Source organism: Pangasianodon hypophthalmus, chromosome 22 (genome assembly GCF_027358585.1).
Source record: "Pangasianodon hypophthalmus isolate fPanHyp1 chromosome 22, fPanHyp1.pri, whole genome shotgun sequence".
Taxonomy (NCBI): domain Eukaryota; kingdom Metazoa; phylum Chordata; class Actinopteri; order Siluriformes; family Pangasiidae; genus Pangasianodon; species Pangasianodon hypophthalmus.
Window position 1 is genome coordinate 8,243,065 of NC_069731.1, and position 27,263 is coordinate 8,270,327.

At 38.9% G+C, this 27,263-nt stretch overlaps 1 protein-coding gene across 2 annotated transcripts in view; it reads left to right on the forward strand.

Moving 5' to 3' along the window:
* epb41l4b (erythrocyte membrane protein band 4.1 like 4B) overlaps window positions 1-27,263 on the forward strand; it is a 35,696-nt gene that overhangs the window by 4,975 nt on the left and 3,458 nt on the right. For both annotated transcript variants that reach the window (XM_026924476.3, XM_026924477.3), the window contains exons 2-18: window positions 10,937-11,041; window positions 11,259-11,301; window positions 12,697-12,775; window positions 13,415-13,459; window positions 14,161-14,213; window positions 14,364-14,484; window positions 19,451-19,538; window positions 19,765-19,853; window positions 19,940-20,009; window positions 20,471-20,640; window positions 20,919-21,028; window positions 22,451-22,481; window positions 22,577-22,610; window positions 22,779-22,891; window positions 25,551-25,690; window positions 25,779-25,894; window positions 26,040-26,123. In XM_026924476.3, the coding sequence (XP_026780277.2) occupies window positions 10,937-11,041; window positions 11,259-11,301; window positions 12,697-12,775; window positions 13,415-13,459; window positions 14,161-14,213; window positions 14,364-14,484; window positions 19,451-19,538; window positions 19,765-19,853; window positions 19,940-20,009; window positions 20,471-20,640; window positions 20,919-21,028; window positions 22,451-22,481; window positions 22,577-22,610; window positions 22,779-22,891; window positions 25,551-25,690; window positions 25,779-25,894; window positions 26,040-26,123 (1,491 nt within the window). The remainder of the gene's footprint in view (window positions 1-10,936; window positions 11,042-11,258; window positions 11,302-12,696; window positions 12,776-13,414; window positions 13,460-14,160; window positions 14,214-14,363; window positions 14,485-19,450; window positions 19,539-19,764; window positions 19,854-19,939; window positions 20,010-20,470; window positions 20,641-20,918; window positions 21,029-22,450; window positions 22,482-22,576; window positions 22,611-22,778; window positions 22,892-25,550; window positions 25,691-25,778; window positions 25,895-26,039; window positions 26,124-27,263) is intronic.

Consider the following 27,263-nt stretch of genomic DNA (forward strand, 5'->3'; position numbering starts at 1 on the left):
ACTAAAACTGAATCTTCTAAATCAGCTGATCAAATGCCTAATCCACTGCCACATGCTGCTAGTACTCAGGCAGGTCTTTGGTGCACAGACCCAGAAAGCACTAGATAATCTGCCTCCTTCTGTCTGAAACATGAAATAAACACTCGAGGCAGCAGGATTTCTTTAGGTGCCCTTGCCAGCCATCATGTAATTTCTACAATGTTGGGTTTTAACAGCAGATGGGGTATGTTTTGCAGGGTTTATTCTGCCACTACAACCCAAAACCTAAATATGGTTTTGTGCCAAAGCAGGCTGTGACCAAACCTCCAGAACATGCTACACAGAAAGTGTTGGGGGATCCCAGGGTCTTCTCTGAAAATATACGGCCAACAGTGAGCCAGTTTTCTCCTCTGCAAATCAGGCAGTTCTGTGTGTTATGCATAGCAGATATGATGCAAGAGGTGAACACACAATTGGTTTGTGCCCATAGATTGAACAAGAAGCTCTTGAAGTGGGAAGATGTCTTAAAGCCGCTTACTTGCTGTACCATTGTTGCAAGGATGTAGCAATGCTGTGCCAGTGAATTGAGAAATTCACAGATAATTAGTTTAGCTCCTTTGGAACATGTATATCAGAGTGGAGGTTGCTCTGCGAAAGGACAACTTGGTTCACAGGACAGAGACAGAGGCCTTAGTCCAGAATGCATTGGGGCATGATTGGCCAAATTTATGGCTTTATGATTTTCTGCTGCTGTCTCTTTTATGGATAACACTGCAGCATATCAGACACACTACACAACCAGTGTTGTTGATAGTCAGATTCTGGCCAAACAGGTCATAGTTCAGTCTGTTGTTGATGTTGTTACCAAAGGGCCCCCGTAGCATAAGGTTTCTATTTATGAGTGCTGTTTGTGGTGGTGTGCTCTGTCAGAATGTATTATGAACCCCAGTTATGACTTTGATAAACAGCTTTCACCCTACCTTCCCCGCCTGGGTCACTCAGGTTGATGAGAATAGCCAGATTACCAGGGTGATATGGTGGAGACCTTTTACAGGCTAGAAATATGGGGTCACGGTCACAAGGTGACAGTTTCACTATTTGTATTCAGCAAGGAAACAAACACACAGAAATGTTCCACTAGAACTAAAGGAAACCTCCCTGGAGGGTCTTCACTTAGTATTAGGACCATGGCTACATGCATAACCATCTGTCTTCTGTTTCCTCACAGATGCTTTAGCATTCTGTGCACTCAGACTCCTGTATCTTGATAATTAGCATGATGTACAGCACTTTCAGAGCCTCATAAAAATCTACTGCATTTGTATGAGAGCAGAAAATAACAAATGTCAGGTTTACTGTCATTCATTTTCCAAAAAAATTAAATGCCAACAGCTAAATTGCTTGAAAATGTGTGTGTGCCAATTTTATTTATTTTTTTTTTACTTTTTATTTATTTGGTTTTGAAAAGACAAAACTCACAGCAGTCTCATGACCACTGAAGATTAAAAGTTTCCATAACTATACTACATGTTTCTGCATTCCATGTTCAGGAACAGACATGCTCATCTTGAATGAAGTTATATAGTATTTTCCATCTTCATTATTTAGGCAAACCTCTGGCTAGATCTTAGACTTCATCTATATAGCCTGTGTCATCTAGTTATAATAGTATAAATACAACAATTTTTTTTTTATTATGAAGAATATTACCCCTGGCGCTCCTTTGACATAGGAGAGGAATGGTAATGCGGGCTCATGTATGGGCATGTAATTGTTGGGAACATGCCATATCAAAGCTTGAAGGTCAAATGCGGCAGCAATCAGCCACAAAGCAGAGAACAGTAGCCACTCCCCCCGATAGTGTTCCAAAACCTCCTGACGCAATCACTTCAGCTATTTTTCTACAGCTTACGACTAGCAACTGCATATATCATGATTTCATAATACAAGGTATATATATATAAACCAAGTATGAAAAATACTAAAGATATATATATATATATAATCAGATAGCTTTTAAGAATACCTTTGACAAAAGAAGACCGTATTGAAGTCATTCTCATGGCTGGATCGGGAAGCTGTCGCAAGGTTGCAATGGACTTTAACAGGAAACATGGCAAGCACATCACTCATGACACTGTTGCCCAACTTATTAACAAATTCAGAAAGATTGGAAGTCCTGCGGACCTACCGAGAAGTGGACTTCCACGAACATCCACTGACGAAGACACAACCAACGTGATGCTGGCAAACATAGTCCCCTATGTATGGAAACATTTGGGACACTTTGTATAAGTAATGTTTTGCTTTAACATGATACAGCTATTTATGTTTTACTATTTTAAACAGAAGCACGCACATTAGATTTACGTCCCTTTATCCCTTTATATTAGGTATTAGATATTTTTATCTGATTGGCGTTGTGCCTGTGATCATTTGAGAGGCAGAAATCAATGTAGACACTGATAATTATTCTTGCATAATGCGAAACTTCCATCATCAGTACTGCAAAACACACTTGCCATCTGCCTTCAAGCAGACGTGTCCTCAACCAAATATGACACATGATAAAGGACACCGATCAATATTCAGCAGTACTGTCTGCCTTTATTTATGTTTCTAATCCTAGCAAAATGAAATTCCATCATGTCACATCCCACAGTGTCGACATACTGTCATTAGAGGCAGTTTGTTTGGGCAACACATTACAATGCTAAATATGTATGCAGTTTTATTTCCAAAACAGTTTTTCTATTTAGCCAATGTTGCACATTACAAATAAGGTACCCTACTTGTATTTGAAACAGTAGATCATTAGATACTCTGACCAATTAATATAGAAGTTCAGGACTTGATATGTGAAGATAAATGGAAATGCTACAGCCAGTGACTTCACATCTTTACCACATCTACTGAAGATTGGACTAGTAGGGAAAAAAGGCTTTCATGCTTATTAATACAGATGATGACCGCTTAGCAGATCTATACTTCTGCTCTCAGATTATAGTCTAATATTTAAAGCATGATGTGGCAAAACCTTATTGTGGCAGTTACTGGAAACATAATACCTTGTTACTGAATACTGGGACTTTCTGCTTATCTATTTGGCAAGCGTGATCTCAGCATTTATAGGACAATAAGCGCGCACCTGTCTCGTCTGCAACTAAAAGGCTGCGGCCAAAGCTATTTCACATATCTCATTTCATACGCACCTTGCCAAAAAAATTCCCAAAAGGGAAGAAGTTATTTGCCAACATATTTTCTTAAAACTTAAACATGAAAAATCATAAACTCAGGACTGGACTGGATTTGACCAAACCAAGGTTAAGGCTTCATTGTGCCTGTACAAAAATACTTTTCATATTAAAAATGTATAAATAAGTCTGGCCTTTTCAGTCTTTTCAAAAGAGCAGTGTGAAAGAACTATAAAAGCAATATACTGTAGGCTTTAATTGATAACATTTAACACTTCTAGGAAATAAAAGAGGCTTTTATGAATCCCATCATACCTCTGAATGCCTGGACTCCACCACTGCTGTGTCCCATTATTGGAATGGAATATCTCTTATCTCAGAGGGAGATGTTAAATTTACCCTTTACTCCTGGGAGGCTGTTAAATGCCCTCAGGGGCTTAGGGAAAACTCCGGCACTCACCAGAATTTTACAAAAATTCCAGTTTAAGACATGCCCCGTTTTCATGTTGATAATAATATTTCAAAATTTTTCAAAATGTCATCCATCAGCCTACTTTAAAAAAAAAAAAAAGGATAACATTTCTACAGATGCATTTTTTTTCCTGCCAGATTATTTTTACTTAATATGGATTGCAGGATAACCAAAGCATTGGCCCATAGACTATAATATTCTTTCCATTCTGTCCAGGCTGATAAAAGACCAAAGGATCTGTCAATTAAAGACATGGTACTGATAACACACACACACACAAACACACTCTTTTCAAATTGGAGACTTTCTCAGCAAAAGCAGAGATCCTGTATTAATTCTCCACTTGGACACAGAATTAAATGGAGGTTTATATTTTTAGTCAGTAAAAAAGTCTATATAGTCTACAAATTAAACAATTTAAACAAACTATTCAAACCCAGTGGTAGTTGTCAGCACCAATAACAATTTGTTTATCAATTTCTCAGGTCACAAACCTGAGATTGCTGACACAGCAAATTATTCCCCCTTGGTTAGAATATTCCCTCTTGGCTGCTGTGTCAGTGTTATTTGTGTGCCAGGTTTTTCAAGGAACTTATTAGGGCATATTCTGGCTTTTTATTGAGGACATTGTGTGCAGGAAGCTGCATATGTGTCTGTCATCATATTTGTCCACTAGGCTCATGGTTCTCACAATGGGGTCGGGGGTCCCTTAAAATCCTGACTATGGTGGAGATTACTATCAACTGCTATCAAGGTTGTTACGGTTATTGTTTAGCTATCATGGCTGATCAAAGCGGTTAACCCAAAATTCAGTAACCAGTTCTTGGAAATTCTTTTACTCTGGAAGGAGTCTCAGGCTGCAAAAGGTTTGAAAAACCCTGAACTAAGGGATACGAAATGGAAAAAGTAAATGAAAGTCTTGCTTTTTACTGTAGGATGAATGGAGAAAAACTAAGGATTGGATGCAGGAACACTGAGAAGCACTACCTATGTCTGGATTGTGAATCACAGATGCCGCACTCTCACAGCTTTAACTTTGCATGTTAACTACTCCAACTCTTTAGCTTGCTATATATTTATAGCACACACACACTCTATACAGCCAAAAGTATGTGGACACCTGTCCATCACACCTAAATGTGGTTCTTCCCCAAACTGTTGCCACAAAGTTGAAAGCACACAATTGTATAGGATGTCTTTGTGTGCTGTAACATTACAATTTCCCTTCACTGGAACTATAAGAGGCTCAAACCTGTTCCAGCATTACAGTTCCCCTGTGCACAAAGTGAGGTCCATGAAGACATGGTTTACCAAGGTTGGAGTGGAAGAGCTCAAGTGATCTGCACAGAGCCCTGACCTCAACCCCACTGAACACCATCAGGATGAATTGTAATGCAGACTGCACCCCAGGCCTCCTCACCCAACATCAATACCTCACCTCATTTATGCTTTTGAGGCTGAACAGGCAAATCTCCACAGCCACACTCCAAAATGTAGTGGAAAGCCTGTCCAGAGGTGTGGAGGTTATTATAACAGCAAAGGAAAACTAAATCTGGAATGGGATGTTCAAAAAGCACAACTGAGTGTGATGGTCAGGTGTCCACAAACTTTTGACCATATTGCGTGTTTGTGTGTGTGTGTGTATATATATATGTATATATATGTGTATATATATATATATATATATTATATCGGAATTAATATCAGAATACAGCTCAATATCCACTAACATACATCTTACCTTACTGGCTCTTGTTGTGTACATTGTTTGCTTGGAGACATAAGGAAAAATACGAAAGTACAATCATTTTGGTCCTACTGGCTCTAAACTCTGACATCTTTTCACATATTAGGAGCATGAGAATTAAATGAACATCACTCTTTACATTGAGAGTTTGAGCATTGAGATCATTTGGACAGACTAAAGGGAAATTAGGTGTCCAGTGATGTATGTTAGCTTTCACAAATAAGCTACTTGGTTATATAATAAAAGAATAGCCTAATAAAACCATAAAACCATTTTGCTAGCTTAAGAAACAATTCGCATCTCCGGCTCACACCTAGTCTTCCTGGAAAAGGCTCTGGATCCACCATGACCAGGATAAAGCAGTTACTGAAAATTAATGAATGAGTTAATAAATGAAACACTTAGGAATTTCAAACCTATGTGGCATTTTTTTTTTCAAATATAGCCATATTGAGTTATCATACTTTAAATTGTACTTGGGAGAAAGAGGCTGGATTTAAATTTTTTCATGGTGATTGGTTGAAAATGTGTGCTCTGAAAATATGTACCTCTGATAACGTACACAAGCAGAATGTCAGATTCTTCCACAGATTCAATCTGAGATCAGATTTCCTTAATAGGATTCTTTCAAAATGCAGGCTTACTGGTACTGGATTCATTTCACTGTACAAGATGTAATTACCAACATTACATGTCTTCTTGACAACAGAGCCACTCCAAGTAGCAAAGCTATTAGTTTAACTACATTTCCTTGTAGCAAGGAGGAGCATTTCTATTCTTTTTAAAATTATGTGATTTCTGGGTACATGGCGTATGGAAGTTTTCAGATAAGAAGAAGGAGGTCACTGGCATTCATTTCTTGTATTATCCCGTATTTTGGTAGCCAGGCAGGATTTTGAGAGGATTTTAAATCAGATTTATAAATTATATATTTTCTCTGCTAACATTGGCCATCTCACTAACAGGAGCTAGCCTGAGAGGATTTTTTAAAAGTCACTGCTAGTGCAAGACAGCTAGCTAACTGGAACTAGCTAACATTAGACAATATGCTAACATACGGTAATCTGACAAGATATCTGAGAGGATTTTTTTTAGTCTTATTCGTAATTTTTATAATATTAGCTGCTAATATAAGCTGTATTTAGAAGCTAACTTGACAGGATATCTGGAAAAATCTCCACTGCTCAAAAAATCCAACTTAGACTGACCATCTGTCAAAACACAGGCAAGCTGGTCAAATTCGTAGACCATCTTTGCTTCTAAGTTCTTTTCAAGTTTCCTTATTACTTGTCTAATTTGTCTTAATTGTGTTATTTTCTTAAAAATAACTTGTCTACGATGTTTAATTGTTAGTGTTAATTCAGAAATTGTTTCCTTTCTACCAACACTTCAGCTAGCAATGATGGTCTGCCAGCTTGACCAGTTTGGCCTGTGTTATGGTAGCTGGGAGCTGGTCAGATACCCGTCAGGTGGATTTTTCAGCAGGGAAGGTACCCTAACACGATTTCTGAGAGAATATTTAAAGCTGCTATTTACTGCTAATGGAAATTAGGTAACTAAGCTAATTTGACAATTTGAGAAAACCAAAATACTTGAAGCGTGCATCTTTGGGTTCGTATGCCCTCAAACGCACCCACTAGTCTTTTCCTATAGATGTGTCTGAAGCTCAGTTGACTCAAAGATACAGGCTGCTAGTGAATCCACCTGCTCTGGCACTCATCACTGACGGAAAAGTGGACTGTACTATAATGTTTTCTGGTTCCTTTAAAGTACTTGAATGAGTGCCACGGCCAGTATGGCTTATCTACATCTGATTCAGCTGACATTTTTTATATAATCAACTCAACTTGCCCAGGTTACCTTCGTGTGCCTTGCCGTTTCATAATGTCAGCATGCTGGAGTGAGCTGAGGACCCACAATCAGTCAGGGACTATTGGTCAGATATTTAATTCTGCTTGAAATTAAAACTATTGAATAAAATGATCATTGGTTAGGCAGATTAGTTTTAATTATTATTGATATTAAGCAGGAAAAGCATGTAGGTAGATGACTGTATTAGTGTTGCTGTGATAGTGGAGCAGCTACGAATTGGTTGAAAAGGCAGATACAAGGGCAGATTGGTGTTTATTAGAGTGAAGCACATGAAAACAAAGACTGTGAATATGAAACAAAACAAACTAGATACACATATCAAGAACATGAACACAGCATGGACTAAGTGACGTACAACACGACTACAAAAGTCAAAATCTAGACAATGAGGCATATAGAATCCAGAGCTTAAATAGTGACTCTAATTAGGTGAAACAGGAAACAGGTGCGGGTGATCAGTGAAGCATGTGACTTGATCATGTGATGTTCTGAAGAGAAGTGTAGTTCTGTGCCGTATTCGGTGCTACCATGACACATTCCTCTGATGTAGCTTTAATGTAGCCATGCTACATTTTTTGTATATCTTATCTAGCGACATTTTCAGAGTAGTTTTCATGACATTGTCTCCTGCTCTGTACCTGCTTTCATTCTTGGATCTACTCACTTTAAAAATCATGTTAAAAATGAAACAATCCATGATGATCAAGTCAGGGGAGAAAAAATCCTTCCTGCTTTGCATCATCCTCACAATCCTGTAAGAGTAATTCACAGTCAGAGTTGTGTCGGGTCGTCAGGTCAGTATTGCCAATAACTTTGTACACCAGCTCAGATATGTTAAAGGTCATCACGCCCCAGCTTCAGACACGAAAGAAGTTCAACTACACTGTGACTGGCAGGAGCCGCAGCCAATCAGGTGAGAGATATTGAGAAAGCATAAGCAAGCAGGAGAGACAGAGTGAGAGTTCACTTTCTAATACACTACATTATTGGAAGAAAAGGGACAGATGGAGTTTGTTTGGCACAACAAGATTGGCATGTTAAGGAAACCCAACAAATTTGTTTAACCGACAGAAAAGCACCTCAAATAGTATGCTGAAATCCAGATAACACAGGGATCGCACATAAGTGTAATAGCACTGCAGACAGAAGCAGCCTTAAGTAAACAAATGAATGAACAAGGCACTCCTTATGAGAAAACAAGTGCTGGAAAGACATCACTGACATTTTACGTGGCCATAATATCCATCAAAACAGTTGAGCACGAGGGTTTTAAAGACTTCAAAAAAAATAGTTGATAGTCGTCACGACTTACCAAGTCGCAAATATTTTTCTAACACCGCTGTCCCTGTACACAAAATGCTGAAAAATGTGAAATAAATACCAAAACAATGAAACATGAGTAGCTGATTTTAAAATGTTAAATAAAACTTATGTTAATGTATTGAGTATTTCAACATATTTAAATACTCACTCGCCTGTCAATCATACCTGCATTTATTGTATTTTTAAATACTGAAGACATTAGTTGAGGTGAAGTACTTTATATAAAACATTTTTAAATTCACTATCCATGCTTGATTTTTTTTTAATTATTATTTATTTATTTTTTTTTTTTTTTAAGAAATAATTGCTTCCACTTTGTTGGGAAGTACACTTTATTAAAATTTGTTTGAAAAGAAACTTAGGCTTAAGATGTCTCTGTTATTCTTTTTTTTTTTTTGTTATGTTTCCTTGTAGAGCTATATTTTCATTAGTAAGGAAACTAGTTTGGTTGGTGTGTTCAGTAACTTGTAAAATGATCTTTAAAAAACCTTCTTGAAAAATAATTGTGATAAAATCGTGGATTGTGATTCAGCTTGAACAATTCGTGATGTGATATTTTTGTCAGATCGCCCACCTTGGGGAGAGCCCCTACATTCAGCACACAGTCTGATGCAAGCAGTGTGCTGTGAGATTACAGCGGAGCAGCCCTTTTCCCTTCAACCAGAGCTTACATTTTAGCTAGCTAGCTTTGGCTAACTAGCTAGCTCGAACTTTAGGTGTCTGATTTGTTCTGTGGGTTATGCGCTGTTTATGTTGCCACAGAATGAGCACAGTTACACCACAGTATCAGTGATGCATGAGCACTGCTGCTTGATCAAGCAGTCACAGTGAGAGTTAACCTGCTGATGGGAGCTAAAAGTCAAGCTCTTGAGAGGTTGAGAGGTTTTGCGCTTTCATCAGGTACTCAGTGTCTCTGACGATCACACTGATGTGTACAATAAAATAATTTTATTCACATAACACTTCTGTAATACTGAGTAATCGTGAGTTGTCTATACTTGGGGTATGTTTCAAACTGTTTACAACCAAACTAAATAGTATATCACTACACCATCGGTGTCACTGCAGTTGAGGTTTAATACTTAGTGTGTATTGTGCAGTTTGGGTCACAGCCTTGAATTCTATGTAAATGAAGTACATTATGAAGTACGATGTTCTTCCAGAAGTAACTAATTCCAAAATCGTAAATCCTGTAGTGTTAAGATTCATTTCTTTACTTCATTTTATGCCTCTGCCTCTAAGTGGTGGAGGCATTATATTTTTGGATCGTCCATCCATCCGTTCATCCGTCTATCCGTCCAAGATTCTCATTAGTGCTATAGCTCAATAACGAGTGTTTGAATGTTTGTAGGATTATATGGAATTATGATTGTAACCAGCAGATGTACTGATTTAATTCAAGGGTCAAGGTCACAGCAAGGTCAAATGTCTGAAATACTTTTTCTTAAAGAGCTTCCTTCCTGTTTGAAATATATTTTAGGAGCGTTTAAGGCATAAAAATTTGTGACAAGAAGGACCAGATTTCTTGGTGGCAGATCCCAACTGATGCTGCTGTCTTCAGGTTCTACCTGTTTATCAATTTGTGTAAACAGTGTCGAGGCAGGCTTGTAACTACTGGTAATGTAACTACTATCATGGTCCTCAAACATTGCATCTACCCCATTGTGCAGCAGAAATAAAAATATAATCCTGAAACTAAAATCCAAATGAAAAAGATTGTAAAGCTTAGCTTATTCCATACTTCAGTGCACTGCGTGAGGTGAGTCATAGGGTGTTTTATACAGATCCAGGATGTGACATGTTTTATTAGATCACTTTTATGATTTGATTATACAAGGACGCCATGAAAAGGCAATTTAAATGAATAATCAAGCCAAGAAAGGAGGACTTTTTGAGATCAGAACTTAGCCTTTGATAACAATGCAGTGTAAGGTCACATAAAACTTAGTCATGAGTCATAGAACACAAAGTATTTAATTAACAAATAACGTTGAGCCATAAGCATACATCCATGATTTTAAGTCCATCCTGAATCTCAATTTTTGATTGATGATTGATTTTTTTTTTTTTTATTGCATCCTTGTGGTGCAACTTTGTGATGGATTAGTGTGAATAACAAACTCCTCGTCATATTTTTGTGCTTTAGTTCATTTGAATACTGCCTCATTTGTTAGTCCCTGAATGGTGCGTCATGAAGGTGTCATCATGCAGTCATGTAAATGTGTGTGGCTTATGCAAGCAGGTTATGCCAGGCCCCAAAAAAGCCTGCTGAACCTATTGAAGGCCATGTCATACTCCAGATCCATGCTTAGCTTTCTGTAATATTTTGTGTGTGTGTTTTTGTCTCAGAAAAATGCAAGGGGGCAGGACCTGTTTGATCAAATCATGTATCATTTGGATCTTGTGGAGGCTGATTATTTTGGACTGCAGTTCATGGACCCGGAGCAGGTTGCGGTGAGTGCTAATCTATAAATAGGCTTGTGTGTGTGTGCGAGTGTGAGTGTGGAAGAGAAGGAGGTACTGAACTTGAGTCTAAAAGTGTGTGTGATGGAGCTACACCACATCAATCAGAGCCACAGCACTTTACTTCTTCACTGCTATTGTGCTAACTTGTGCTATCTCTCTCTCTCTCTTTCTCTGTCTCTCTCTCCTTCTCATTTTTTTTCTTTAGCACTGGCTGGATGCCGGCAAACCCATAAAAAAGCAGATTAGATGTAAGTCCTCCACACACACACACACACACACACACACACACACACACACACACACACACACCGTACACAGGTATTATAGCATTGAATGGTTGGGTCATAGCAGGTGTCTGATGTCCTTTTGCTCGTTATCTGCAGTTGCCATGGTGATGTGGGTGTAAGAGTGTTTACTTTGTGGACGGGGCAGAAGCCAGTCCCTGTAGCTCAGGCAAAGACACGCCCACTGCAGGTAGCTGGAGTGAAATTGAAATGACTGGCATGTAAAACACAAAGTTGCCTTTAACATATGTGTAAAGCATGTACGACAAAGGCTTTACATTTATGTGTATTTTAATAAATCAAGCCCGTGGATCAAATCTGTGATTTGAGCTGAACCAGACTAGAGTTGCCACCTTTGATTGTTGAATTATTGCACTTATACATACTTTACACACACATATATATATGTGTGTGTGTGTGTGTGTGTGTGTGTGTGTGTATACAGGTAGATTGTTAGAACAAGCCGGTCTGGTTTGCATAAATGTATTTAAAAAAGAAAAAAGTCTGGTTGTACAGATACAGCCTTGCCAACCTTCAAGCATTTTGCAAAGGAACTCTGCGGTTTAACATTGTACACTGCTACGAGTTCTCACACGAAAAAAATGCAAAAAGAGCAGTCTTCTAAATGAGTAAATCGACATGAGTTTATAGTGACTGGCAATTTTACAGGTGTTTTGAATTCTCAAATATTAACTGACACCCTGGAGGACCTGCGCCCTTCGAATCTATAGTCTCCTCTAGACATTCCCTGTTTGGAATATGTGCATCCTTGCTTTCCGTGACGGTAAATGGTGAATGTTGTTTACAGAAGCCGCCAGGTTTGTATACTGAAAATTTTTTGGAGATGTTATACCTTCACACAAGATCCCCTTGGGCTACGCATTGGATGTACACATATACCTCTGACCACCTGCCTACCCCACCCCCCAGAATGCACATTGTTCCTCTTCAAGGTTGGCAGTTCTTCATATCCTTTAGTTATTAACATTTGGGTAACGAAACTATGAACATGCATCATCTCGCATCAAGAACTCACTGGTGCACCTTTTTTTATTCTTACACACTTCTTTTCTATACTGGCTTCTGATTGCTCTTGAGTCATACTGAAAGAGTCAGCGAACTGACGTGTGTCTCTATGACAACTTAGTGTGGCCTTGGGTTTTGATTTTTTTTTTTGTTTGTTTTGTTTCTTTTATTTCCTTCAGTCTCTGTATACAGATGTCTGTCTTTGGATGAAAATCTCATTTCAGTCATTTTTTCTGTGCATGTCTACACTGTATTTGTACACTAATTAAACCCTGTTCTCTTCCTCTTCTGCTTCGCTCTCTCTCGCTCTCTCTCGCTCTCTCTCTCTTTCAGATGGCCCACCATACAGGCTGTTTTTCAGGGTGAAGTTCTACTCCTCAGAACCCAATAACCTTCATGAGGAGTTCACGAGGTAAAAAGTAGAGCAGGGTTGATTTGATACAGTATAATATATTATTTGTAGCAAAAGCTGTTTATTTGAATATTTGCTATGTGTGAAAAAGCTTGGATACAGGCAAACTGATCTAATATTTCATGATTTCATTCATATAGTTTTGTTTGTTTTAAGAAATAAAATGAAAGAATGAAGGAAAATGAGGTGCAAAGGAATAAGACAATTTCACAGAAATCTGGATTTAGATCTAGTAATTAGTAAAATGTCTACAAATAAATGGAAACTACTTATACTTTCACTGATTATAAAATTGTCTGTATTCAGGATTTTTTTTCTTTATATCATTTTGCAGTAAATATTATTATATTAAATATAAATATAATAATAAAATATATTATTTACTAACTATAAATATAATAATAAAATTAGAAAATATATTATTTACTAACTACTATGGATTATACAGTAACTATAATGAAACTATATATATATAATTATGAGGTGTGTAATAAGCGTTAATGAGCTCTAAAGTACAACTATACCCATGTACAATCACACTGACAATCAAGAACTATAACCAAGTAAAATGACGTGGAATCTGAGTGTAATAATTTGGCGGTTGCTCCGTGATCTTCTAACTGACTGTATTTTTCTTAGGTACCTCTTTGTGCTGCAGCTCAGACAAGACATTCTGTCTGGCAAGTAAGAATTGCTTTCACACACTATAGAAATAAACCCAAACTGTTTAGTAACCTTTTCGCTTTCTGAATATCTTTGGAAAATTCCACAAGAGTTCTGTGCAGTATTTTGCAGTCTCTCCTCATGCAGCCATCAATAATATTTAATGCTTAAGTGTGATCTTAATTCTGGGAAGTGTGACTCAGGCTGTGGCAGTGGAATAGTAATAAGCTACTCCATATTTATGCGATGTTCCGAAGTTGTGGTGAAGGTGTAATATGGAATAAATGTCGTTCTTCGTGCTGATTGTTTCCAGAATCGTGTAAGAGTACACACACACCCATAAGGTCTTGCTTTCCGCTACAGTCCAGTAGAATCTCTGTTTCGGTGTCTTAATGTGGGTCTGATCCCCCGGGAGCTGTTCTGCTCTTTTAATAAAAGAAACTGTGATGAGAACCAACACTAGTTTCTAATTTAAGAGCATTGACACACTTTTCCACACAGGGGATACACTCTTTCTTATTCTCATTCTTTCTCCAGCGGCATCTCTGTCTCACATACATACAGAGAAATACTGTATGTCTACTGGGTCTTAATCACACACTCTCTCTGGTCTTGGTTTAAAGAATAGAGCACAAAATTGCCTCATATTCATAAATTCTGGTTTAATAACACATTTACGAGCCATTTGATGCATCAATAAGCCTTTCCTTTTCCCTGAGCAGATTAAAGTGTCCATATGATGTATCTGTGGATCTTGGGGCTTATTGCCTACAGAGTGAGTCCTTATATGTGTGTTAGTGTGTGTATATGTACATGTATGTGGGTGTGGGTATTAGGTGTGTACTATTTCTCTTTGCATTTGTGTATTTACACTATAGCGTCTTCTGTTGTTACAAACACTCTGTCCTGTGTGTGCCTTGTGCAGGTGAGTTGGGAGATTGCGACCCATTGGAACACACTCCGCTGTTGGTGTCAGAGTTCCGTTTCTCACCTAACCAGACAGAGATCATGGAGGCGGACATTTACCGCAAATGGGCCGATTGCAGGTGAGCTAAAAAGTGTGCATTTCGGGACAGTCTGTCAGCCACTACATTATCATTAGAGCTCTGAAACGTGTGTGTATGACTTGTCTGTTTGTCTCGGGCTCTGTGTGTGTGTGGGTGGGTGTCCCTGGCATTGATTAAAGCGTGGCAGAGTCATTCACACAGTGTCAGATTAAAACCTCCCTATTGACCCCATGATAATCCTGCTGACAGAAACAAGCCAAAAAGATTTCCCTAAAAAGATTTTCGGTGTAGTTTTGATTATACTGCTGAAATGAGTACATATTTAATTCTCTGTTCATCCATCTCTGAAATGATTACATGTTTAATCTCCCAAATTTTTGCTGAACGAAAGTATTGGAACAGATAGTCTTAAAGTAAATAACACTTAATATTTGGTTGCATATCCCTTGCTTGCAAAAAAAAAATAAAAAAATACATCAAGCTGATGACCCACAGTCATCACCAAACTGTTGCATGCTTCTTTTGTGGATGCGCCCTTCAGACTCCTCTTCACTGCCAACACAACAGATGACTTTGTCAGGGGAAACATATATATATATATATATATATATATATATATATATATATATATATATATATATATATATATATATATATATATATATATATATATACACTCACTGGCCATTTTATTAGGAATACTGGTTCACCTGCCCATTCATGCAATTATCCAATCAGCCATCATGTGGCAGCTGTGTAAGTGTGACTTTGACAGTGGCATGGTTGTTAGTGCCAGATGGGCTGGTTTGAGTATTTCAGAAACTTCTGATGAGCTGGGACTTTCACACACAACAGTCTTTAACGTTTACACGGAATGGTGCGAAAAACAAAAACCATCCAATTATGCTGGCAGAGGAGACTGGCCAGACTGGTTTGAGCTTACAGGAAGGCTATGATAAATCAGATAGCCGGGTTGAGCAGAAAAACATCTCTGAACGCACAACACACACATACCTTGAAGCAGATGGTCTACAGCATCTGAGTATTGTTACTGACAATGTGCATTCCTTTATGACCACAATTTTATCTTATAATGTCCACTTCCAGCATGATAATGCACCAAGTCACAAAGCACTCTCAAACTAGTTCCATGAACTTGACAATAGGTTCATTGTTCTATAATGGCCTCCCTGGTCACCAGATCTGAATAGAGAGCACCTTTGGGATGTGGTAGAATGGGACTTTCACAACATGAATGTGCAGCTGACAAGTTCTCAGCAATTATGTGATGCAGTCATGAAACATGGACCAGAATTTCAAAGGAATGTTTCCAACATCTTGTGGAATCCATGCCTTTTGAATTGAGGCTTTTCTGAGAGAAAGCGAGGTCCTATCCAGTATTAGTGTAGCGTTCTTAATAAAGAGGCTGGTGAGTGTAAATACTGTATGTATGTGTGTATAAGCATTTGGGGATTATTTTCTCATGATTTATAAATACTAATTGTAATAAATAATTCACTCATTTTGTCCTTGTCTACATAAGCTAATAAAGCTATTTAGCTATGGCCATTGCAGCCTTTTTTAATATGCAGGTCAAAGCACTGAGCACCATACTAACAATATAAAGGCTGCTACATTCGATTCGAACCTCAGTCAATGGCTCTGTTAGAACAGGTATTGTTGCTTTTACCGACTTGCCATTATTTTAATGACTTTTTAAAGATTTGTCTTTATCATTCTTTTGATCTCTCCAGAATCCCATTTGATTGTTATAGTTTATATACGCTAATATCAGTACTCAGAAATTCTGTCTTCATTTTTGTGGGCTTCAGTGGCTGTCTAATTGCAATTACTTGAGCTGATTGTGGTTAACCATTACATTCCACATTTTTGTGTGTCATATTTAGTCAGTTAAGCACAATTTGCCAGCAAACATGAGGTACATTCTCAATTACTCCATGGCCCTGTCCCAAACAGCACATTAGCAACCTCACAGATAAGTACAAAGGAGGATGCAGGGTGTCCCATTTCTTGTATTGGGCTTCCAAGATGTGCGCACAATTGCCCTCTGTGAGTCCTTCCTGCACTCTTTGCAAAGCCCGCATCTGATGCAGACTCTTAGCCAAAACCCCTTGCAACCATGAGGACCAATCAGAGGATGGGCAGGAAACAATAATGAGAATTAAACAAGTATATGATCTTCAAATAAAGTCCTACAGCATCTTTCTCTATTAATTTAACTAATTGATCTTCTCATTAAGCAGCATTAGGGTTATAAGCTATGTAAAGCAAACCCTGTGAAATTATTGATTGAACCAGGTAAGATCAATGTGTGATTATTATGTAGTTTTCATAGGACATCTGAAACAATTACTTCAAGTTATTTCCTCACTCCTAAGTCATAAAAGCAATCAGCAAAAGGGTTTGAGTAAGTAATGAGACAATAAGTTATAAACTCTCACAGTGTATCGCTGAATGGTGAGCCATCATGTAAGTATCATGCTGAATACTGAAAACAGTCAACATTCGGGAACGCGATAAAGTCTTGAGGACTGTCCCAAATGGTTGCTTTTATACCCTCGAGCCCTTGATCACTTGTACACCACAGGTCTGCTACTTAATGACATCATCATAGAGTGAGTTGGAGGAGGACTGCAGGACTTTGAATCGTTGTGCCCTCATGTGTCAAATGTTCTCAGTCAAAGGCTTTGATATGTGAACTGTTTGTAACTATGTTTAGTTGTGTTACAGTAATATTAAGTGGAGTTGTAGATGACAAGCAAATGGCCTGCATTTGTTTTAGTACAATATTTATTTACATAGTTGACTAGTTGACACTACATCTAGATGTGTTAAACAACTTAGAACATGGCACCTTTTGTTTGAACCCATCCATTTTTCTAGTGATCAAAAATATTGGAACATTTGACAGGTGTTCCTTGTTGCCCAGGTGTGCCCTGTTAGATTGACTGGTTAAACAATGAACAGCTCTGAATGTGTCCTCTTGGTCTGAGCCCTGCGTTTCACCTGTGAAGACTGCATTTGCTTGTTAAATCAGCATGAAGACCAGAGAGCTGTCTATGGGAGAAAAGCAAGAAATTTTGACAAACCTTGGTGAAGGTGATGAGCTGGTGGGGTACTGCGCCATAGGCATTTGCGAGGTCCAGACTACATGGAGGTCAGACTTCTCTTGTCCGGCAATCTGGATCTGTTCCTAAATCATCGTGACATGCTCCACGTATCTGGGAAACCTGGGACTCCTGCCTTCTAGCAGCTGGTGTCGATGTACTTGTTTTCCAGGGGTAGTTGGTCAGTCACTTTGCTGACAGAGAGAAGAAAATTTTCCCTTCTGCATTCAGTAGTGCAATGCTTCTGTATTGGGTGATGTTCTAAGAAGCTTGCTCTTTGAGTATAAAGATGGTAACAGCTCTTTGCCACTCTGATGAAACGGTGTGTTTCTTCCAGGCCACCCTCATTAGCTACCACAACAGCTTTCTTTCCCTGGGGCAGTTTTTGCAAACCTTATTTAGTAACCTTATTCCGTTTCGCCCTGGACCTGAGGAATCCTATGCTGTGGTCACCACCTGAGTAATCTCACTCCATGTAGGTGGTGTGGTGTCAAAAGGGAAGTTAGGTTTTCTAGGGTGGGGTACATGCTCTGGGGAGCCAAGTGGAGTTTTCTTGCTTGGGGCCCCTAGTTGGTTCCAGACAAGCTCCTTGAGCTCCTCCTCTATGATCTCCAGCTTGCCACTCTTCTGCTCCAGAAGGCCCTGAGCATACTTGAATAGTTTTGGCAAAACCTCAGTCTTTCTTTCCTACTCCTGTGTATTCTCTCTGCCCACCTCAAGACCGCAAGCCTGCTCTTGATTTGATTCCAGAGAGCTTTCAACCCTTCTTAGGAGTTCCTCCTCAGGAGTACTCTGTAGAATCTTCCTACAGCTGCATTATTCATAGATGCCTGTAACAAAGAGGTTCAGCTTGGTCTCCGTGCTGACCTGCAGAGAATGCAGTGTTGCAGGTGGAGGTACTGGTCAAGGCTTGCCCAGATCTCTTTCTCATTGGACTTTGGCCTTTCTAGAAGCTTTCTCTACCTGTCTTGTTTGTCTTCCTGACTCGCTGCAAGGTGTAGTCTCCTGACGCTTCTGGTTGGGACTCTGCTCTTGCAGGGAAAGCTTTGCTTCGTCCTGGACATCTGCAAATCATGGATCAGTAGCACTGTGGTGCTTAACCAGGTTTCGAAGCCTACTTGTCTAATATATGGGTTTTCACCAGTATATATTCCCACGATATTTGCCACTCAAGATCACCACCACAGAGAGTGAACATGCCTCTTTTTTTCCGAGGATACAGAGCTCAAAATTGAAATAGAATCCATATGTTATTCCATAAATGAAAAAGAAAAGCTATACATGTTGATAGTTGTGTGCTTGGATAATAAGTTTCTGTAGATACAATCACATTGCAAAAAATGGCATCTTAGCAAGTGAAAATATCTTGAATATAGTCAAATTTATCTAGTATTTTCCATTACAAGATTATAGCAAACCAAATATAAGGTTATTAATACCTATTTCTAGACATTTTTACTAATTCCAAGCTTGAAGTAGTCTGGTTCTATTGGCAGGTCATTCTGTTAATTTTGAGCATTTATTTCTAGAAAGAAGCAAAATGATCTGCCAATAGAACAAGAAAATGTAAAGTTTGAAATGAGTAAAAATGTCTGGAAATAGCCTTTAATAATCTTATATTTGGTTAATTGTAATCTTATAATTACAATCTTATAATTATTTTTCCCAATACTCAAATGTGATTTAAAAAAAAAAAAAAAAAAAAAAACACCACACATTTCAAGTAGAAATGAAAAAAAAAAATTTTATTACATGCAGTCCTGGAAGGAAATGGCTCATTTAGACTATCTCACATGGGGCTGATTACAGGTGTATATCCAGTACATGCAAGTATTTATGTGTGTGTGATTGTTATTCTATGCTCATGTGTTTGGCAGGGGAATGAGTCCATCACAAGCAGAGCTGAGCTTTCTAAATAAGTGTAAGTGGCTGGAGATGTATGGAGTCGACATGCACTTTGTGAAGGTGAGAACATATACCTGCTAGCACTACATTTGTAATGGTGCAACAAATGGCGTAACAATGCACTTCCATGGTGCTATAAAAATTTTTACATTTAAAAAGTTTAACGTTTGTTCGAGAGAGTAAGTGTTACCGTAACAGTGGCTATAAGCAGGTAACAGTTCTAAACGTGTGTGTGTGTGTGTGTGTGTGTGTGTGTGTGTGTGTGTGTGTGTGTGTGGGTTTTCAGGGTCGTGATGGAGGAGAATATGCTCTGGGTCTTACCCCAACAGGAATTCTGGTGTTTGAAAGATCCAACAAAATTGGCCTCTTCTTTTGGTAAGGCCCCCTCTCATGTAATGTGTGTTAGGTTTAATGATATTGCATGTCTTTGTAAAAAAGTTGTTTTTAATGTTCCTTTTAAGGCCCAAAATCACACGTCTGGACTTCAAGAAGAACAGGCTGACGCTAATGGTGGTGGAAGATGATGAACAGGTAAGGCTGGCATCATCACTTGTATGGAGCTTTGTACATTGGGACTGGGAGCTATCAAAAAGCTGGGGGAGCAGTTGGTTTTTATACTTCTGTGGACGGGGCAGTCAGATATGAAACTTGTGGGAGAAAGAAAGGCCACATTCATTAACATAAGAGCATATGTGGTGCTCGCACAGCTTTTATTCATTCACCATTAGTAACCTGGTCAGGGTCACTGTAGTTTAAATTACAAATTTGTTGAGAAACAGAACCAACTATAGGTTCTAATAGAGGCTTTCCATTTTATTGAGGTTAAATAGAACCCAATACAGAAGCCAAGAACCATTAACTATCCAAAAAAGCTGCTTTAATACATAGAGTTTATAGGTTCACACAAAGAATTTACTCATTTCACATAAATACTTTTCAAACACTTTTGTGTGTGTGTGTGTGTGTGTGTGTGTGTGTGTGCGCGCGCACAGCGTCGTGAGCAGGAGCACACATTCGTGTTTCAGCTCTCCAGCTCAGCAGTGTGTAAGCAGCTGTGGAAGTGTGCCGTCGAGAGCCATGCGTTCTTCCGCCTCAGACAGCCAGCCCAGAACAAAGCAAGTCGCAATGACTTCACACGCCTTGGCTCACGCTTCCGCTTCAGGTATACACACTAGTGTTGTGTTACATAGAAATAAACTAGACTGCTGTGCTAACAGGGATTATTCAGAATATATTGATCTGTGCAGTAACATTGAAACCAAACCACAGTATGAAGAATTATTCATGCTCTGGATGAATTATTCATCCAGAGGATTTGGAGGCAAACTATTCATTTGTCAACTGTTTGATACATGTTTCATGTACACAAATTCATCAACTTTAATGTGGCCAGCTCTGACATTCAAAGTCAGGCCTAAGTATTGATTTGTGGAATTTTAGTGGAAGGACCGAGTATCAAGCGACTCACTCAGGCAGGATCAGGAGGGCAAGCACTTTCGAGAGACGACCGAGCAAAAGATATCCATCCCGAACCCAATCACTAGGCAAAGGTGAGTGAAATTAACCTTATACATTACACATGTCCATACTAGCCACCCCGTAACCTTCCTAGTAACTGAAGTTCCCCACTTGGTGCAATTAAATGTATTCAGTATATTGTAGTGAATAACATAACTATACTAAGCTCCAGATGTCTCTGGTTTTATTTAATCTTGTGTTAAAAACTAACACACCATTTTACTCAGCTGCAGTATTCATATTGCACCAATACTGCATGGTCATTTCTTGGTATCACCATCATAATTTCTGCTTCTGAATATAAATGTGCTTTAAAAATGTCTTTTAAATAGAAGCAAGGAACTTCATTTCCATGTTTTCTCACTGTGGCTGAGGAAAATAAAACTAGAAAATAAAAAGAGGTGTTACTCCCGGCCATAAGCTCAGCAAATTGTTTTTCTTGGACAGCCACTGTATTTTATCTAATGTTTATTACCCCCAAAGAAATAAGGTTAGTAAAGAAAGAAAGAAAGAACTGTGTGACTGCAGTGAAGCTCTCTTCCACACATGGCTGGCTTAGAAGCACTTAATATCATAGCTGTTGTCACTTCTTACCTTCAAAGTAAACAACAGTTTAGTGTAGCTTGTTAGGTTTTTAATACAAAAACAGACTTGAATGTCAAAGAGCATAGATGACTTCTCTTTCTCTTCTTTTATCAAGAAAATACCCTCCCTTTACATTTGCCAAGCCAGTGTAGATAAACTACCCATGTTCAGAAGTTAGCAATAACATTTCTACTTTACTTTTGTCCAGTCTTGTCCAGAAAAGGCCTTTGTAGCTGCAGGTTTTTTTTGTCCTAACCAGCCTATAATATAATTCCTGACCTGCCCAGAGCACTCATCCTTCAAAAAGGACTTAAACAGTGCTCAGTATCAGCTGATGCTGCAAGATAAAGTAGGTATTTGGGACAGTCTTTAAACGTTTGTATTGGTGTATCCTCAGAGAAATGAAAACTGTTGTCTGTAAAGGGTACAGACTTTACACTGCATAGAACTAACTCAAAAATAGTGAGCTGTTTTGAACTGAGGTGTTGGTTGCAGTTAGTATTTTACATTTACGGCATTTGGCACACACCCCTATCCAGAGCGATTTACATTTATCTCATTTATACAACTGAGCAGTTGAAGGTTAAGGGCTTTGCTTAAGGGCCCAACAGTAGCAGCTTGGCCATGATGGTGTGAGAACTAACGACCTTCCGATCAGTAGTCCAGCATCCTAACCACTGAGCTAGCACTGCCTCAAGGTTTAATGTGTTGTCTCTTCTGGGATGCGTTTTTGCTCGCCACTGTAGTAAAGAGTGGTTACTTTAGTTAGTGTACTTCTCCTGCCAGCTCACCCGAGTCTAGCCATGCATAAATATGCATGTGTTCCTATTAAAGTGGTAAGTGTGTTTCTTACTGTTTCTTTCTTACAGCCATTACTCCAGCAAAACATCACCATCCAAGGTTAGTGTTGCTTGCAAATGGAATTACATTATCACCATTTCAGCAGAGCTTTAATGTTTCTGTGTTGCGCTAAGTGTTTTGTGTCTCTCCTCCAGTGCCCAGCCTAGTCCTGATCCCAGCTTAAAACCGGTACACTTCAGTTCCTTTCCTACCTTGAAGGATTCTAAGATTGTAAAAATATAAACCGTCAGTGGGTGTAGTTTTAAACTGAAAAGATAAACTGATATGTATTTTTTTGTATAACAGCCGTTGATATGAAGTTGATAAATGATTACTCAGTCAGTGATTTCTTTGAAGTATCAGCACAACATTCCGATTGGTCAGGAGCCTTGGTCCAGGACACACCCACCCAGTTTGACTCCACCCCTTTATATCCAGCCCAGTGAAATGGGACACAATCCACCTCACAGGTAAACACACATTGACCTACTGATAATTGCTCGGTTCTGTATTTAATGCTTGTGTTATTTGCATGTTTTATTTGAAGGAAGGCTTGTGTTTGCATGTTCAGCAGAGTGCAAAAGTTTGTATGCATTTAGGACAAAATCAAGAAGACAGTTTTAATTTATAGCAAGATATGTAGTGTGAGTTGGTGTCACAGATCATCCTTCAGTGTTAGTGATAGTTTGCATCTACCTTTCTGATACTCTAATAACCTTTGGGATCTTGGGTGGATTGCATGAGGGAGTCACACTTTTGCACTCAACCTACATACATTAAATGTGCCTTAATGAGTCATTTGAAAAAGTTGTTCATTTTTGCATGTATCAGTTTCAACATTACTTGTGTGTCTTGCATGTATGTCTGGTCCAGACCACCCCATGCAGGCAGACCCTCTTTCAGCGATGTAGTATTGGAGGCTGCATATGACCACACAGGCAGGAGTGTGTCTGTCAAGTACAAAGACAAAGTTATGACTGCACTCTGAGTGTGTAGGAGTCACACACCCTAATAAGAAGGACAGCACTGAACAGCTAACGAAATCCACTGCTCATCCTGTCATCCCAGCTTGTTCAAAATCTGCATCTCATCCTGCACATTGGATACTAACACTGTGTGTTTTAACTCATCCATCCACCCATCCATCCACCCATCCATCCATCCATCCATCATTTCTCATGTGACTGGACTCAGCCCCATAACTGTCCTCTTATTGGACAAAAGCAAATTTCACTAAGGATTCGATGGAAAAAATTGTTTGTCCAAGACTTGTTTGGCCTTCTGCTAGTCTACTTAGTTACTTTCTCAGTGATTGTAAGAAAGCATCATTGATGAGACTTAGAAGTGCAGCATGTATCAGTCGCTTCACTTGATCTGTTAAGCAAAGCTTGTCTTAATGTTTTAATTTCATTAGAATTTTACATGTTTTGGGGCTTATGGGATTTACCGTTGGTCTGTGTGAACAACTTGTACGCCAAAGTTTACTCTGTTTTAGAATAAGTATGGCATCATCACCACCCTGTTGTTTACAAGAACTGACATCATATATGCCGGGGCTCCATAATTTTTTAGCGCAAAGTTCTCTCTTCAAGCATTAAATGCAATTACCGCATATTATGTAAACGTCTTTCTTGCCTTTACAGCTGCAACTTCACAGACACTTGCAGTAGTGACTGTGTTTTGACATTTTGACTATAGTTTCACTATAGCAGCATTAAAGGGTGGGCAATTTGTGGCTGTCACTGATTAGCAATTGTTGCAATGGAAACTGCTTCAGTGAATAAATGCACAGTTTACACTATAACATGCTAGTTGTAGTATTTTTTAAATCTAAGTGACTTCATACACTAATGTCTGACCTGGCCCAGATAATAATGCTTTTAGACTGAAATATATATTTCATAACAATGTCCAGGGTTCACCTTTTAACTTTCATTTGCATACTTTTACTTTGTGTGTGTGTGTGTGTGTGTGTGTGTGTGTGTGTGTGTGTAAAATAGTACACAAAATGTTTCTACTGTGCTAGAAAATATTTATCTGGGAAAAAAATATTTGGCTGTCTGAGAAATTGGACTGTATGTTTCACAAGGTAATGCATGGATGATCCCTACACAGCGATATTTGATTTTTAACAACCCTTTGGTTTGGTTCTCTAAACTATGCCTATACTATGCTATATTGACGATTGACAATTTGACAAATGTTTTACTTTCTCATGGCTGGTAGAATAAAAGCAGTTCTTGCTAGTGAACAAATACTGCGTACCAGGGATTCCCAACCAGGGATGTGTGAACCCCTAGGGGTTTGTAGTGGCATTGCAGGGGATTCATAAGACTGCTAGAAATGTCAATGTTACATTAAATTAAAATTAAAAAAATATTGTTAAAATAATGTTACAATATAAGTTGTAATACAAATTATAATAATAAAAATACAAAAAACGTAATTAAGTAAAAGTGAAGTTAATATATTTGACAAACTGGAAAAAAGTAACAAGTCTTACCATTTATTAGAAAAGGTTTGCTTAATGTCAGCCTATTTAAAGTACCCATGGAGTACTTAAGGCGAATAAGTTAGGTTGAAGAGGTTTAGCTGACAAAAAATTTTGGGACCCCTGTTGTACATCGTCAGTCAAAGTTTGGATACATTAGAGTGAGTATATAATTTTCATTGTCAAGACATTTTTTTTACAAGGCTTGTAATTTGTTTATAAGAAAAAGTCATTTCTGAATCAAAATGTGCTTTATAAAATATAGATTTACTAAGCAAGTAATTTTTTCTTAAATAGTTCCCCAAACAAGTAGCTTAAATGTAGAACCTGGGAGAAGTAGGCAACAACTGCACAGCCTATTGGAGAGCTTTAAGACAAGCACCTTGAGTGAAACTGCCTCATACAGCTGTACCTGGTTGAGAAGATGCCGAGAGCATGAAAACCCTTCTATGAACAGGTGTATCCACATTTTGGTTGGTACATAGTGCATATAGGTATGAATTTATGATTGACCTGGAAATCATGGCTATGCACTAATGAATACTCTCTTGTACTGAGTTGATGAGTAAATCCATACCCATATTCAGATGGTCACAATGTTTACTAGTTCTCTACACACTATGTAATATGTTTTTTAGTTTCCCACTGAGCAGTGCAGATACCCAAAGGTTCAGTATGGAGGAGAATGAGACTCTGCTTTCTGCAACACTCCACTACTGCTATCGTTGGCATGGATATGAGAAACAGGAAGTCCCATGCCTCACTTTAACCAAGCCTAGTAAGAATTAAAGAATGAACCATTCATTTAATCTAAATGAATCAATTGAATCTGTCTGTGCAGTGTTTGCAGCTTTCTTTTGTTTCAGAGCCATGGGATGTTCCAGCAGGACACACAGAAAATCTCGACCGAACTTTGCGGAGTCCGAAACAGTTACAGCCAGATACAATACCCTGGCCGACACTTCACATCAACATTGATACAGTCAGTGTAGTACTAGTTTTGGAGAGAAAGAGATTTGATAATATTTGAGACTGTCTAAATGACATGATCATTGCTTTAAAAACTCTTTTTAATTCACAGTTGCTAAAGCAGTAGTCTCCCGTCTTCCCTATTTTACTCTACACAGGCAGAAGAAAAACTACTGTCGGAGAAAAGTCTCCCTTCTTCTCCGGTTGGCATACAGGATCAGCGCAAGAGCAATATTCTCAGAGTGAGTCATCTGTAGCATACCCATTACAAACTGCATTAAGATTAGTGTATACATTTAGTTTAGTCTTGCTGAATGGCTTGTTAGTCACTCTTAAAAATGTGCAAATGTGCAGAACTCTGATAACTTGGCAGCTAACCAAGAGAAACGTGTGTTATGGTGGGGATGAAGACCGCTCAGAAACACTAATATGTAGCCACAGGCCTGCTAGTCTGTCAGACAGCGGGGGATGTGGAGAAAAAACACAGAAACAGCCCAGTGGGGAGAATCAGGGGTTAATGGTGCACAAAGGCAATTTGTTAGCCATTTTGCTGCTTGGATTGGAACAATCACTCCCATCTGCAGCTATCAATCCCTCCTTGGCAAAGCTGATTGAAATCTCACTCCTAGCTACTTGACTGGGCACCTAGGTCAGGACATGTTGCAGTTCTCCACCAGTCTGGTTTATGTACAGTGTTTCCCGACACATGCAAATCAACCCTGTGAAATTTGCCCTGTGTTCCTCTTTGGATTTATTGCCAAAAAGCCTTGGAGAGGAGAATGCAGGCTTCAGAATCTAGAAACCAGCACCAATATGTGAACGCAGCCCTATTCTGTGTTCCATTGATCACATTCTGTCCTGAACAGGCAGAGTAACACTCTCAGGCCCCTAGCAGTCACCTGAATGACCCTACTCACCCTATGGGTCAGGCCCAACACCCCCCACTACCAAAGGGTCCTGCACAGCACAGACTTAAAGGGTGGAAGTTCCCAATGGGATGTTTTACAGCTGAAAACATCACTGGGCCCTGATGACAGATGTCATGGGGGTACAAATTTCAGTTCCACAGTTTGCCTTTCAAGGACAGGCATTCTACCCTTCAGCCTCTCTATGGGTAGAATGGTGCAATGGGTATTCTTGATATGCACTGGTCCAAAACTAGCCACACTGCCTATTACCACTGATTGTTGCGTCTGATGACCAGAGGCAACAGGATATATCTGGCCCTCAAGTACTTCTTACCGGTTTGGAGACATTGCCATGGGTTGGTTCATTGTTCAAACAATGTGACAGTCAGAAACATCTATCACCAGGGGAGCCCAAGGTTGGATGTGCCCCCACAGTTAGCCTCAATGAGAACAATTTGCCAACAGGGACTGCAC